The 16,858-nt window shown below is 40.3% G+C and overlaps 1 protein-coding gene across 1 annotated transcript in view; it reads left to right on the forward strand.

Annotated features, from left to right (window-relative positions):
• Nucleotides 1-16,858, forward strand: part of cnih3 (cornichon family AMPA receptor auxiliary protein 3) — a 69,326-nt gene that overhangs the window by 17,730 nt on the left and 34,738 nt on the right. The window contains exon 3 of the mRNA XM_054618899.1: nucleotides 8,037-8,084. Within this exon, the coding sequence (XP_054474874.1) occupies nucleotides 8,037-8,084 (48 nt within the window). The remainder of the gene's footprint in view (nucleotides 1-8,036; nucleotides 8,085-16,858) is intronic.

Below are 16,858 nucleotides of genomic sequence, written 5' to 3' on the forward strand. Positions count from 1 at the left end.
GAGATATTAAGGTGTTTTTTTCACTTTGGGTATAAAGCAAAGCCAGCTAGCTAAGCCAGTCGCATTGTCCCCACTCAACCACATCATAATATCTTTAGTCATGTCAACACTCGAAAAACTAAAAAAAGTCTATTTTCAAAAGTGTTGAACTTTTCTTTAAGCCCTTGCATTTCACAAAACAAGTTAGTAACATAAATAAAAGTCTTTCAAGTAGCCATTGCTGTGGTGTTTTTGATCTGCATGTGCTTAATCAAACATATCTCCCACTTTATACATTTTGTGAACTTTCCAGTTTCCCTACAGGCATTAAGTGCTACTCTAGTCTTCTATTAAATAGAAGACTCAATATGTTAAAACAATTCCCATCCTTTTCCTCTTATATACCTGTCATGAAGCCTACTTTCCAATAAGTTTTGTCCATTTCATTTGCTGATATTGGAGTTGGAGGTTGAAGTAAGTGTGGATTGAAGTGGAACAGAAATTCTCCCCACTGCAAGTGTAAGGAAATATAACTAAACTAGATGAAGTCTCAGTTAAGGACTCTACCTTGAGTACGACGAATGTATATAGATATCCAATGGAACATCCTGGTTGTTCTGGAGGAAAACTTAAGTCTGTCCTTGTATAGTTGATTGTGCGATATAATGACCAATGTGCAATTTCGGCCTTTGTCACATTCGACATCGACATTTGTCTTGTCAGTAGTAACCATTGATTGTTTGTTTCATGTAAGTTGCATTTGGTTTTGGAATAAAATGTAAAAAATCTTAACTTTATCTCCATTTTCCATCTCATCTCTGTCCTTTTAATCCAGCAAGTTGATAGCTACATCCTAAAATACAGTAACCAGCCATTATTCTTATTATTCTCTCTCTCTCTCGCACATGCACACACACACACACACTTACAGAAATGATCCATATGATCCGTCTCCCTCTTACTGCTGCATAATGTCTCCCACCCTGCCTTTCCTTCCTTCCTCTCTTTCTGTCGCTGTCTCTTTCTTGAAACCAGGCGGTCTAATTAGCAGTTTGTGTCAGCGTGCTTCCTCAGGGGAGGAACCTCGCATTGTGCCGACCCATCACACATGCATACGTACATGCACACACACAAACACACACATCCCTGTACTTCAGTCTTTGTGAGGACCCTCATTGTCTTCATGTATTCCCTAGCCAATTGCCCTAGCATGAACCATCAAAGTGAAATGCCGAACATCTACTATTCTAAGCTGAACAATTAATCAAAGTCTTAACCCTCAAACAGGCCTTTGAAGAAGTGAGGACTAGCCAAAATGTCCTCACTTTCCAAGGATGTCCTCACTCTTGTGTCGGTCCTCACTATGTAGCAAGTACAAGAAAACAAACACACACATTTACGTTGCATTCTATGTCTGACAATGTAGGGGAAATAATACAGTATAGTGAATACTGGCACTGGAGAGGAGATGTTTTTCCTTCAAAAACGATTTCATGAAAAGGAGGGCTGCTGTTGCTGGAGGAGCTGAGGATCTGGTTGTTGATGTTGAAAGCTCTTTGATAGTTTGCGTGTTCATTCATAGTTTTTGGATGTGTTTCAGTGTGTATGCATTTATTACATCCATGTCTTTGATAGCCTGCACTGCCATCCCTGCCAGATTGTTAGGGGAATAATTTCCTAACATGGAATTCAGTTACCAGTTTAATGGGTAAGATCTGGCAACATGCTCCAAACTAATAGGGCGCAGCGTTTCACCTCTACTGCTGTGTCCATCCAATCTAAATTCATAGACATCAGTTATACAAAATATAACTAACATCAGAGCAACGATAGGGGCAGCTGTACTACTTCGTCCTCTCATGTTGGACCTGACTGGACGCTACAGTGTCTCGCTGTGGCCTCTCGATGTACTAGTGCCATCACAACAGGCCAGGACGGACCTGGGCTAGCTGGTTAGCATGCTCATTTTAGTAAAATTTATCTGCAACACAACATATAGACCTCATTGACACAACATCCACACTCTCACCTCTTTACATTCTGTTGACAATGTAATATTAAATAAAATTTTACTTCATTTTTTCCCCCTTTTTGAGATTTCTAGCTTGATTAAGCCTTCAGAGCTTCCACCCTTCAATATCTCTATAATTACATTTATTTTATGCACAATCCCACTGACAAAATGCTAAGGAAGAGGAAAACATCCCAGTACAGAGAAAATGCAAAAAGCTGTCATTGTCAAAAGTGTCATTGTGACTGACTAGCACTAGCATGTTCCTGGCATACTAACAGGTTAGCCATTACCTGGCCAGCTACAGTAGTCAACCAACTATTAGGCAAGCAGTCACTACACCACCAAGCTGCTCGTACAACCTGTTTCATGAGGACGTGTGAATTGACTTTGACGTGCCAGTTTCCGGTGTAACAAGATGCAAACAAGCGTATCTGTAAAATAAACAAAACACACATACATTCATGTCCACACGCACACAACCGTCATGCATTTTCATGCAACATTCTTATACACTATCTAAAATTTGCTAGACAAGTCTGTCATGATTTCACACATATCACTCCCTCAAGTGCAGACACATGAACACAGATGTGCTGCGATGATGATATATATTCCAGTTTTCATGTCTTTGTTTCCCACAGTGCTCTTGGCATCTGTTGCTTTTGTGACTGTTGCACACATGCGCGCACACACACACACACACACACACACACACACACACACACACACACACACACACACACACACACACACACACACACACACTGGAGGCAGATTCCAGTAAGGAATGCACACATTCACATGCTTGCTTTGTTATGAAGGGATAAAGCTATAGCCGGTAGAAATGATATAATTTTATCTGAGTCTGAAATCAGAGTGAGAACTGAGGACGGAGATGAAAGAAAAAGCAGTAAAAAAAAACAGGTGCTTTTTTTTCTCCATCAAAACATTTTATGAATGTGAATACTGGTTTTCATTAGCACAACTGATTGATGTTCATCCCACCGAGGACACAAGCGACGACAGCTTCTGTAGCCTCTTCACACTGTTTAAATGCTTCCCTCCACCCTTCACTCCCCCTCCCCCGTATCACTCCATCTCCCTCGCCGCTCCACGCCTGTCTCCCCTGCTTAAGTTCAAGTCTTACTTGTGCAAGATGGGGAAATTCATTTCACAGCGTTTAAAACACACACTTTGCGCTGGCGGGACATTAGCATCAAGAAACACCCTCAGCCTCTTCATCTTCGGGGTTTTCATTGTCCGGGGCACTTCCCGTAAATGAGAATTTGCTTATATTTGGTCTGCCAGCTTATATAACTAAAGGTCAATTTACACACACACACACACACACACACACACACACACACACACACACACACACACACACACACACACACACACACACACTCCAACCGCTACCCTCCACCTCACCACTTCTCATTTTCCTTCACCTTCCTTTTGCCCCAGACTCTTGTTTATACTTCCGTGTTGCTTGTCAAGCAAATTCTCTCTGAGTAACATTTCAAAGAGACATCAGCCTAATTGCTTGCTAATGAGCAGACAGTTTGTGGGTGTGTACGCCCACTTGCACTAACAAACACACACCTACACACACAAACAATGCTGTTTGAGTGGGGAGATGGTGTTGTGCAGGAGCGGTCTGGGTGCAGCCCCTTGATAAGGTGTCTCCACCAGAAATAGACATTAGCAGCGGAGATAATTGGCTATCAGACTGGGCCTTTCATGGCTGTCATGGTGTGTGTGTGAGTGTGTGTATATGAGTATACTGTATAGTGATGTGGGTATATGTGTGTGCAGCGGATGAGGTCACATCAAGGACAGAGGGAGGGTTCAAATTTTTTTTGAAAAACATGAAAGACTTCCTGTACATGCTGCAGCAATCTGTAATCCGCCACTATGAATACAAATTTTTTCTTTTCCCCGCCGTTCCTCCTCCCGATCACCGATTCCCTTTTTTGCCCATCATGCTGCTGCCCGTACATTGCACTTCAAAGTCTTCTTTTTTTATTCAGCTGAAATGGCTTCTCCTTGTGCTTTGAAGCATTTTAAATAATGAAAAGTTAAAAGGCACAGCAATATATTTCCCTTTTTTTTTTTCCCACGCTTCCTTCCGTAGTTTTTTGTGAAATGAGGTATATTCTCATGAGGCGTTTTGGGAGATGAGAGTGGAAGTTGTGATACTGTAGTCTGCAAGTTTCAACACACACACACACACACACACACACACACACACACACACACACACACACACACACACACACACACACACACACACACACACACACACACACACACACACACACACACACACACACACACATATAGATACATACATAAGGAATGAGTTAGTGCTACAAAAGGATACAGTGGTCACCCTCATATTTTATTACCTTTCACTTACTTTTTCCATCTCCATTGTTGCTGCGGTGTTCCCTCAGCCTCCTACCACGGAACCTCTGGTTTCATTATTTAGAGCACAGGCATAAATTAAACATTTTTCCAGTAGAAACCTCTGTCGCAGCCTGCACTTCGTAAAAATAGCAATCAAATATGCATGTTTACATCCTCATCAATGCATATTTTAGGAAAGCACAAACAGAGCCTCTGCGTTTGAAGAAAGAATTGGCATCCTACCTTCGAATACATCAAACGGATCATTTTAGAATGCGACCAATACTTTTAGTTTAAAAGGAACAGTTCAACATCTTTGAGAATATGCTTTTTTTCTTTCTATTTTGAGAGTGAATAAAGACATTTACAACCTTGTCTCCTGAAAATGACGTTTCTCCGCAACAAAACTGCATTGTCAATTAGGTCACAGGAAACCATTTTTGATAATGTTTGTTTCTTACGTATCACACGGAAGTCTGCATAGCAAAAAAAGTAGAGTAGAGATGTCTGCCTTGTCACGAATATAATTTAACTACATCACACTCGGCTTGTGCTGCTCAAAGCACCAAACAAATCCATTCGAAAAACTCATCAGCGATGGTTCTTTCCAAAATTCACGACCCGGTCTCTAAAGATAATCCACAGAGCTTGTCGTGATCCGTTCCATGAAGGAACTGACCATAATTCATATGGTAGAGTAGGCCATAATTAAAGAGGAGCATAGGGAAGGAATTGTCGGGTGTCCTTCTCTCCTAATCAAGCCCGCTTAGGAAACACCATCAGGGTCAGAAGTGATAATGAGGTCCCTGATTAGGACTAGCAGGGACCAGGCGGCAACCTGGTTCTACCGAGTGAAGCCAATGATGAGGTGTCTTAAAACGGGTGAGGGGGGGTTGCATTATTTTTAGTGACAAGCAGGGGGCGACTCCTCTGGTTGCCATAAAACTACTTCTCACTTGATTTATTCCCTCAGTAAACATTGTAAACATGAGTTCATGGTCTCATTCTTTAGTTTCAAGTCTTCTTCAATACAGCATGATGTTCATTTAGTAAATTATGGTCCTTTTAGAGTCAAATAGACCATAAAGCAAAGTATGCTTTAGGGCGGGCTTACTGTGATACACGGGCCTTTACGTCACTCTCGCATTACAAATATTGTAACTTCTGTTCATTGGTGGCAAAAAAACCAAAATTGCGACAGCCCCAATCGAAGATGGCGATGGCGAAAAATACCGAACTCGAACCAATTGGTGACATCACGATGATTAAGTCCACTTCTTATACACAGTCTATGGCTGGGTCTAAAGGTGTTGTGGAGGGACTTCAGAGATCCTTCTTAGTTAGAATCTCAACTTTTCCAGTTGTATGCACAGTAAGACTTCCTTTACCCACCTTTCATGTGTTAGGGAGGAGGTATGTTTCCGTGTAAGAATGATGGAGCGTCTGGCTAACCGAGTGATGAAGGCAATGAGAAGCTGTACTGTAGCGGGAAAAGCAGTCCAGTGGGTTTGGGTTCTTTATTTATTTTGTTGGCCTGTGTAAGGTTTTAAACAAGTGCAGTTTTTAAGTATAGAGCTGAGGCCAGGATGTGGTGTGCATAGTTAACACATTAATGTGTGACATTAAGATATTCTGGAGGCAGTCTGAAAGAGCTAGAAAGAAACATTGCTGTTTGGGTTTTTAATTTCAATTTTTTTAGATCATCAAAAGTTTAGTTACATATTTATATTGGAGAGAAGGCAAACTATGACTAATCTATGGCAGATACCTCAAGAACTAGGCAACTGGCATCAAAACAATCTAGATTGATAAATATCTCTAGGGGTAGCTCTAGAACCACCACTGAAAGGACAACCGTTAAAAAAATCATCCAAGACTTCAAATAAATTGCAGTTCAATAAAGAGTCAAACTTAAGTAGACCCTTTGGTAAATATAAATCATATTTCATTGGAAATATATGGTCTGGCAGTGTTTGCTTTTGTGTCTGATTCTTTCTCACACTTGCCAGCGCTCAGCATTAAATACATGATGTAAAAAAAATGCACAGGTGCGTTAAAATTAGTTAGTAGATGCAGATAGTGCCTGTGGTTTTCAGCATAAAAAAATGCAAATTGCAATAACCAGATTAAAAATAAATTCATAGTGTTTTAATTATTTCAGCGCGTTTTCCTACATTTTTCTAATGTGGCCACTAAATATCTGTTCAGCTCAAGACAGGGGGGCTTTGATGTTCTGTATAAATGCAAATAATTTTTTCCGACTTTATAGTTCACATGGAGCCTCCGCTGTTGTTTGCAGCAAGCTCATGATAAGCAAAAGATAAAGTCAAACTGACTGTCCACAAGCACAAACAGCGTGGCGCTTAGATCAATATATGATTCATAAGCATCCAGAGTTGTGCGTCGCCTCCTGCGGAGCCCAGTCAAGGCCGGAATGCATCTCTATAGGAATCAGTTAATATTTGATGATGGTGTTAAAAGCTCTGGTGAAATGGTGGCTGTTCAGAGTCAGCATTGTGGCGACTGCTGATTTGAGACATTTTACAGTTTATTGCACAAGCTAAGAACACTCAGATATTGAAATATGGCCACTTATATAAACACAATGAGAACTACTGTGACTGCTGGAGGAAAAAGCTCCCTTAGTCTCTTCTTCAAGGTCCTACGAGAGAATTTCTTGCTGACAAACTGCATCACTAATGTGGAGGATATCCAATAGACTGATGGGATCTTAAAGTGGTCCAGAGAGGTCTTTTCAAAGGTATTTTTATTTTAAATGTTCAAAATCAGAGCTTATCCTATTTGCAAATGTCTACCAACCCCTTTACTCAAATGCTGAATTCCCACCTGAGCTTGTCCCTCTTCTTTGGCTATTTAACTGGCGATTTTTACATCCATATAGGCGATTCCTTAAACAGACTTGCAATTAAGTTTTTACTGCCCCATTATAATTGAGGCCCTGTTCCCCTGTCAACAAATGTGTTCCAGGTCGCTTATCCCGCCCTAACAACCTCCACACCATCATGAGATTCTCTGATGCTCTTTCACTATCATTATTTAATTCCACCTGCGTTAAATAACACTACTCGCCCTCTTAGACAGTGTTGCAAAATGTGGGTAAGACAAGCCTCACATCTTATATGAGATGCTTAAAAAAACTACCTGAATCAATATCAAGACAGAGTAAAAGGAGCGAGGAAGAAATGTCTCTTCGATTTAACATCAACAACCTTTTTAGCACTATGAATACTGCTATTAATCCAACTGGCAATACTATAACTGACACATCCACAGTAACTTTGTGAAAATTGCCTCAACCACTGTCTGACTTGAGTCACGACTTTAACTCCACACCTCTGACATACTAGTGAAATGAGTTCCAAGATCTAATCATGTAATGTTGGCTGTATTCATCTCTGGTATTTTTTCTAGAATATATATTTTATTAACAGCTTACTGTAAATGTATTTCCACCTACTTTCAGCACAAGGACAAACTTGTTCTCTTTCTATTCTGTTTCATCTTTCACCTGAAGTCGGCATACTCCACTGACTGAGTCATCAATATGAAAAATGTTATTTGGATCCTGTGAAGCTATAAACTTACCTTTTCTCTTTTTTTCTCCTCACAGAGGGAGAGACTGCGAAACATCGAAAGGATCTGCAACCTGCTGAGGAAGGTAAGCAGAGAGTGGATAAATCACATCTTGTTAGTGGCATTCGGATGCTGAGTGTGATGGGTAAATGGTATATAATTATCAACGATTGAAGAATATGTGCTTCAATGAGAAGGTACATAAAAATTAGTAAGCAAAATCAGTCAATTTGCAGATGACACCGTGCTTTCGCCTTATATCTGATACTTTTAAATGCGTTTTTTTCACAATTTCCCGATCACTTTTTTAGAAATGCAAGGCCTCTGCTTGACAATTAAGTATGTGATTTTTGAGGTCTGTGAGTTTTTCGAGCTGCTTATCAGTATTCCACAGGTCTGGTTAGTGCTGTTTTTCAATGCATTTTTGATTTGCACAGTGATGCTTCTTTTGTCTCTTGCCTCGTGTTGCACTGACATCAAAGGGGAGACAGAGAGTGAGAGGTTCTGTGCTGTGCTCTGCTGAGCCAGGCTGTCTGTTTCTCTGTGTGTGTGTGTGTGTGTGTGTGTGTGTGTGTGTGTGTGTGTGTGTGTGTGTGTGTGTGTGTGTGTGTGTGTGTGTGTGTGCATACAGTTTGCCTCGAGGAGTCAGTATGAGGATTAGAAGAGGCCTCCTCCCAGCTTCAATGTGACATCTGTTTCTCCCTCCACCTCTCGGAATCTTGCGCTGTGCCTCATGCGTGTGCGAGTTCAAGCATGTGTTTGAGTCTGTTTCATGCTGGAGGTTCTTCGGTGGAACAGCTGATCTTGGTTATCAGTGTTTTCAACTTGAGCCCTCGGGCCCTACACTTGGCCCCGGGGGAGGACATTCTCCCTGCGGAGCTTGCGGGGGAAAACAAACATGCACATGCATTAACACATAAACGCTGGCATAACAACATATAGTATATGCAAACATCCAGATGTACTGTTCTTGCAGCGGTGACCTATATGTGTATGGATCACTAGGGGTAGCTACAGATGTGCGACAAAATAGAATGCCAACCAATGTATGTTTAGTATATGGCATTCCAATCAATAAGTGTTTCCTTGAAAAAACATTTTCCAAGCAGAGATGAGACCTACTAAAACTGTGAAATCAATACATCAGCAGATTGACTAGTTTTTTTCAAATCAGTTATCGTTTGATGTTCAGTTTGAGGGTGTCTCAACGGCGGATTAATTGCCTGAGCAATCAATGATCTGGCTATTTGCCGATCCAATGGATTTCCGGCAGGTCCTAAATTTGGGTTTTGCAGTTTTAGCTCTGATGTCTTGCATGCTTGCTGTCAATGAATCTTGTTGTGAAATTCTAATATTACTGGAGTAGTATTTCACCGGTTGGTTAGTTCTTAACCACTTTTATTTCGGTTAAAACAAACTCAGGTCACTTTGTCCGGTTAGTTCTGTTTGGGCTAGTGTGAAAGCTATCAATTGAACCCTGGTGCGAACTTTACAACCAAACCGAGACAAACAAAAGGTGGGTTTCGGTCCGCTTTGAAGCAGATTCTGGTGCTTTTTTTTTGTGGTTTGAAATCTTGTTTTAGCAGATGTGGGATTTTAGCAGGATTTAAAAGCTAAACTACTAGTAAATCAATCTGCTAATGTTGAAATCCATTCAGGAAGCCATCTATTGATTTGTATTTAAGGCCATTTTTATGAGCTCCTTATCACAAATATTTACCTAATTTACAGATCAAAAGCTGTTAGAACTGCTGTGCTTCTTTGACAGTTCATTGAAGTCCATTGAAAGTGATTGCACAGCAATAAACCCTGAATCATTACTGTACAAGACGCCTCCTTTTTGTCCTGTCTCTACCTGTTGGTAATCATGCTTCAAATAATTTATTTCAGTTAGCTCTTTGTGACACCAGAGAACATAAATATACACATCAGAAGGATAAAGTGCTGCATAAGCTTCTGGAATTTTCCACGCATTGGTCCTGTAGATGCAGAACGACAATCACCAAAACTGTCAGTCTGTTTAACTTCATGTTTTCTCCTCATGGCTCATGTGTAAAAAGTCAGTGTTAAAAGGAACCAGAACTAAAATGCAGTAATGTACAATTTTTTTCTCATTGGTCCAGACCAAAGGAACCCAACTACAGGTGTCCACGCACCCTAAAACTGAAGTCTTGCTTAGATATAAACTAAACTTAACTGCTGCATTCCTAGTACTCAATCTTGGCCTAAGCATACATATTGAAATTAGTGAGTGCGTTTTGATTGCAAGGCAAGAACTCAGCAGAGAATAAATAACGAGATGTGATTGTTTTTTAGCTAATCAAGTAGATTAAATAACTGAGAAAGGAAGGGACTTAATGGAATTGATGCAAAAAATCAATTAAACCCTGCTCATTGATTTGCAGCACTGCTATAGGGCTAAAAAAAATGTCCATTATCAGTACATATATATATATATATATATATATATATATATATATATATATATATTTCATCATCATATTGTCCAACCTTCCTTTAATGTATGAGGTGATTGACAAAGAGCTTTATCAAGTGACTCAACGAAAAAAAGACGAGAAGCGAAGTGGAAAGAGAGGATATCCCTGCCAAGCGCCTCGAGTGACAGTTCCCCTTTTCCATACATCCAGTCAAATTCATACATCTCCTCACAGTTTATGAACTGCGAGAACACAATTCACGAGCTATATTTTGACTCTGTTGCACACTGTGCCTGTCAGTGTGATGCCCGAGGTCCCGATGCAGGAGGATCTGCTGCATTGTGAAGGTTTTTTATCCACCCCCTTTCTCCAGAGCTCTTCTTCCTTCTGCTAAAACTATTCAGCTCGATCCAACTGGCACAGTCGCCACACGGTGGTCCTGATTGATTTGATTAAAAGCTTTGGCCGTGTTTTCTTTACGTTGGCAAATCTTTTTTTATAGTTTTTACCGCAGACACACATTCAGGCACATGGACACGTGCCATTTTTTGTTCTCATACAAAATACTGTGTTCCTTACTCTCGGCTGTGTGTATGTATGTGTGAGTGTGTTATTCATTAGATATGCAGTCGGCTTGAAGCAATGAGGCGGAGCGTTGTCACAGCAACTAAGCAAACCTGAGTGTACTCATTAACGCTCTTCCTGCCTTTATTTTTGGACCTGTCTTGCCCCTTTTCCTCCCTCTCCTTGTTGATTTCAGCATCTCTCTCCCTCTGTCTTTTTCTATCCATCCATCCCTCTCTCTCTACACCGTCCTTAGCGTAGTAATGCGTAGGTAACGCAGAATGCACACAGCACGTTATTATATTTTGTTATTTTTAAGGTGCCAAGGGTTTTTTATGCCTCAACAGTCAGTAGGTTTTTCGGTTGTCCGTCGGTAAGTATTTACGTCCGTACCATTTTTGTAAACGCAATACCTCAAGACCACCTAGACAGAATTCATATAAATTTGGCAGAAACGTCAAACATGACTCAAGGATGACCTGACTAGAATTTGGTGGACAAAGGTCACTGTGATCTCCTGTCTGTCCCAATCTTGTGAAAGTGATGTTTCAGAAATGCCTTGAGGACATTGTTATATCTGGCACAAACGTCCACCTGGACGCAAGGGTGAACTGATTATATTTTGGTGGTCCTAGGTCACTGTGATCTCACAAAAACGTTTTTTGCCATAATTTTAGAACTGATATGTGAATTATGACAATTTCACACAAACGTTCAATAGGATAAATTATGAATTGATGACATTTTGGACAGCAACTTGACTGGTTGGTAGAGGCATAAAACGAAAATGCGGTCATTTTAATTTTATTTTTATATATTTATTAAGAAATATTTTTACTTTAATTATTTTATTTAACATATCTTATTTATTTATTTTATTTTCCTTGTTGCCAATCAGTCTTCAAAAGTCAATGTTTTAAAAACTCATTCTCACTCCCAACATCGTCAAACACCAACTCTTGGTCAGTGGACCGACACTTCGAACTATGATGGTGGCTAAACGTCCATGTTCACAGGAAACAAACAGTTTCTGCTTGTAACATACACACAGTCAGTCCTCAAATTAAACTTTAAAGGTAGGTTTACTTATTTCTCTGCTTTTTTAGTAAAATAACTTGTTTCAGTTAATGAAATGATTGTAGTTTGAGTTAAAATGACCCAAGTGAGTGTGTAATTTACGTATAAAATAAGTCAATGCTGACATTCTATTGCAATCCAATACAATAGTATAGTGTATACTGGGATAGAACTCATCATAGACAGAAGGAATAATTATCTCATAACATACATCATAGATATCCCATAGTGTTTCATTCGCTTTGAACATTTTAAAGCAATCTGATGTATCCGATGGTATACGAATCTCATAATGTTGTATTCATATATATATAATTCTGAAGTCTTTGCCTCAAAAATATGACACCAAGTGCGTCATGGAGGAGACGAGATAGAACTGCTTCAGTCCCTCCTGAGTAAGACCTCCTGTCAAATCGCTCTCCCTCCCACCTCCTCTTTTTGCACCCTGCTTTCTCCACTTCTGAGACTCTTCTGACTGCCCACCCCTCTTGTGCCCTCATTACTCTCACTGGGCTTTGTATTTTTCCTGCTCTCTCTCTCTCTCTGTGTTCCCCCCATCCCATCCCATCACACACCCCACCTCCCCTCTCTCTGGCTTTGTGTGTGTGTCACCTCACATTGGAAAGAGATGAGAGAGCAGTCAGAAATTAAGTGGTGCTGTGCTGAGCTGTGATCTCTGCTTCTGTTAGGCACTGTCTGTATGTGTGTGTCTGTGGGTTTCATGTCACTCTCACTTGCATGTGTGTTGGTGGAAGTGCACACGTTTGTGTCCATTGTTGCGTCACAGTTGTCTCAGTGCAATTGAGTTGGGTTTGCGTTGTATGTGTGTGTGTGTGTGTGTGTGTGTGTGTGTGTGTGTGTGTGTGTGTGTGTGTGTGTGTGTGTGTGTGTGTGTGTGTGTGTGTGTGTGTGTGCTTCGTACTGACACCGGTGATTGTGTAGATCCAAGTGTGAAAACACTGGAGTATTTTCCAGGATTGACTGATGGTGGTTCCCATGGTAACTCCTAGCCATTGACTGCAGTCAAATGTCAAGTTTTGACATTCGGTCAGTGGTCCAACCTTTCAGACTATGAAGCTCTAAGTACCCGTCTAGTGTCAATTCGGGATGTGGCAGGGATAGAGTGTTAGTTTAGGCTTCTCTCTTGCTTAGTGTTTTTTTTTTTAAAAACTTCCAATGTAGGTTTAATCAGTTTTTTAGGCTTAGAACGCAACAAAAATACTTGGTAAGGTTAAGGAATCAAAAGTACTACTAAAAAGTGGGTGTTAAGTATGTAAGTTACCTTACAAAAGTATGGTTAAATAAGTCTATGTTAACTTGGTTTCACACGGGACACTAACAGCGATCTCCTTGGTTAAAGTCCTGCGTTGGTTTGAACCATCTGTACGCCCATCCTGCCCTCCTTTTCTTGCTCTTTATACTTGATCAGTTCCTCTGACCGTCTAAGGACATGGATTGGTTAACATAGTTAGTTTAAAAAGCCTGGTGCTTCCCAAAGGCCGGGTTACACTTGTCTTTGTCATTGCGACTTATCATCCGATCATGCCTGGACACATTAGGCGTCAAGCCTATGTGCTCAGAGATCAGATCTTGCTCACATTGGTATCTAATTGGCCAGAACACAAACCGATGTTGCTGACGGCACCCACCTACTTTGCTGATAACATTCCAAACAGGTGAGCATTTCAAAATGAATGAACAATTGCAGATCCTCCTCAGGGAGGAGTGATTGTTGCAGTTTCCACATATTGTAACTTGACATGCATACCCCTTGTGCAAAAAGAGATGCCAGCACCTCCTGCATATATAGCACATAAATGCAACACAGTGCTTTCATGAAGTCTATAGCTATACCGTAAAATGGTTGTTGAATGATTGCTAGCAAGTGGTCAGTAGGTCGATAAAGCACCAGTTGGTTCAATGTATCCGTGAAATAGTCTCAGTGTCCCTGTTTCAAGATCCCACAAGCTACATGTTCTTATTAGCGTCTTCTGGATTTAATGCCAGAGGCGACTGACCATCAGAATCAGTCAAAGGGCGGTAACAAAGAAGTGATGCCATTTTTTTTTTTTACTGGAGTACGCTGGAAGGTTCAAGTTAAATCCCGTGGGACCCGGTCTGTCAGAGCACAGCTCCTCAGGCTGCTGCACACAAAGGGACTGAACTCATTAAGTAAACTAATTAAGAAAACTGAGCCAAAGGAAGTATGATCGAAATTGGCCGCACTCAAATGTGAACTCGTTTTGATGAGCGACATGAATGATTTGATTAAAATGCACTTGATTTAATTAAAGCAAAAGCGCAGTGTGATAAAAGTTGGTTTTATTTGATAAATATTCGTAACGTTCATTTGACTCAGGCTCCTTTTTTCGATCATTCAGAGGCACTAGTCTGAGCTTTTGTGATTAATAAATTTCACAAAATTTGGATTTAAACTTCCTATGTAACGTCAGTGGTGACGTCATGCTGCATCCTCTTTTCCTTCCTGCCAAACACCCTGTCCCTCTTCACGCACTCTTTCTCTCGTAAGTGATAAGCCACTGAGCATTGCCAGGTTCAAAGCAGTATGCTAGGTGAAAAAGGAAATCAACAAACCACTCGTGAATAGTACAACACAAATACATTTGTGACCTCCAAGGTGTGGGAAATCATGGTGTGGTAAGCACGAACATTCATTCACCTGTGAATTAATTGTATGAAAATTGATTGAAAAATTAAAGTTGGCTCAGATTCAGCTCCAGTGTTTATTATTTGTGAAATTTAACAGTGGAACCATGCAATAAACTGCCTTTGAGCGGACAGCATAATTGAGAAGCCGATTGGTGTTAGCCACATTCAGTCCGTCTGTTTCCTCGCTGACTTCTAGTAACGTTATGGAGTAATGTTTTTGTATCGTGCACACATTATTTTTAATCACTGAGGTAACGGACCGAGGTTGAATGTACTGATATTTACTTATATCGTTGGATGCATGAACATCCCTTGAGTGTAATAAGGTGCTGGAGGGAAGATGTTTCTTTTTGTAGGCCAACCCATAATACCAATGGAAAATATGCTCTGTGGCAAGCAATCATCTTATGATACTTACATGTTTTGTTCAGAATGATAATCTATTTTTTTCAAACCACTTTTATTTCTTTTTATTTTAAAGCACGAATGCAATCGACGGTTAACCACAGACCTTATTTCAGGAATCTAACCAAAACTTTTTTCAAAAATCCTGTTGACTTCGAGACAAGAGAACTGGAATTGCAAAAAATGAATGACTCATTTGGGGATTTTAGGACTCACTAGTGCAGTACCTGCTGAGTAATGCCTGTTCAAAACAGGCAGAATGTTGGCTCTGTGGTGTTGCTGCTTGCAGTTGTCTAGAGAACAACTTTACACTCAACACTGCACTTTCTTGGGTCCCCCAGCAATACACCACCCATGAAATAAATGCATCATACACCCAGGTTGTGGCTACTTCTGGTCCTAAATGTCAGTGAAACAGACAGGTTCACAGGAAAAATAAACCAGAAGCTGACTTTACCAGCAAGGTAGGCAACCTGGGCCTTGGGGCCCCCAACTAAAAGGTCCCCAAACAGCTATAGATATATTATGATATTCAGATATGAAAAGTATTGAAATTAGTAACAAGAGGCCCACAAAGCACAAAATAAATGAATTCAAGATGGCGACGGCGGAATCGCCAAATTTGAGGCTTCAAAGCAGCAGTCCACAAACCAGTGAATGACATCCAGATGACTACGTCCAACAGTTCAAGGTGTGAGCTCCTACTTCAGAGTAAAACATTGTAGTGCTACATTTACCTGACAGAGAAATGTTATGTCCAAGATTCAGATTTGACTCACAAAATATAACAATTGAAAAATAACGCATTATAAATCATTAAACTTCATTCAACATCATATTAGAATTTAAAGCCTCACCTTGAACAATTAAGTCAGTTTAACTATATTGTGCTGATAAAGCCCCTCTTCCGGTCTTCAATTGAAGTAAACATTTCAGTGCAGGATTTTTACTATGCCAGAATCATTTTTTGAGTGAATCATCTACCACTCCCAATACCAGCATTTTCAGTTAGGGAAAGGGTGAAAAGACTGCAGGGGCAAATAAGAGCAATTTTTTTCCAGCAGTTGATGAATGCCACAATACACAAGGATAAATAGGAACACCAAAAGATTTAAAGATTTGTGTCTACATCACCTCTTAATCAAGGGCACAAGTAATGAAGTAAGTCTGTGGTATTTAATGTTGTTCAGAGCCAATATTTAATCAGCTTTCAGCAGCTTAAGCTTATTGTTGAGGACAAATTAATGTGACTCAACTTCATAAGTCATGATTTCCGATTCGTTTACACAAATTCAATTAGCGCTAAATAAAAGAGCAAAAGTAATCTCTGCTCCCCAAACCTTTCTCTCTCTCAACTAGGAAAGTGAACTCTGAGTACAAATATCTGCTAGGTGTCTCTTCCTCCCCCCCTCCCGACCAAAGAAGAGTTCAATCTCACTCAATTTTCCCTCCTGGCTCCCTTACATCAAAGTGGTGGTGGTAAAGATAAGAAGAACAAAGATTTATTCATTCTGTACTGTGCCTCACTGAATCAAAACATACTGAATTGATCTGCAGATGATCTGGTTTGGAATTATACCGGACGTTTCAAGCCAACAACAACAACAGGCTGGTTCATCCATTTTAGTAGCAAAAGCAACGAAAAATAATGCGCCCTAATTTGTAGATATCCCACAAGAATAGTTAGTATGTTATCCAAGAAATC

This window comes from Anoplopoma fimbria, chromosome 18 (genome assembly GCF_027596085.1).
Source record: "Anoplopoma fimbria isolate UVic2021 breed Golden Eagle Sablefish chromosome 18, Afim_UVic_2022, whole genome shotgun sequence".
NCBI lineage: Eukaryota > Metazoa > Chordata > Actinopteri > Perciformes > Anoplopomatidae > Anoplopoma > Anoplopoma fimbria.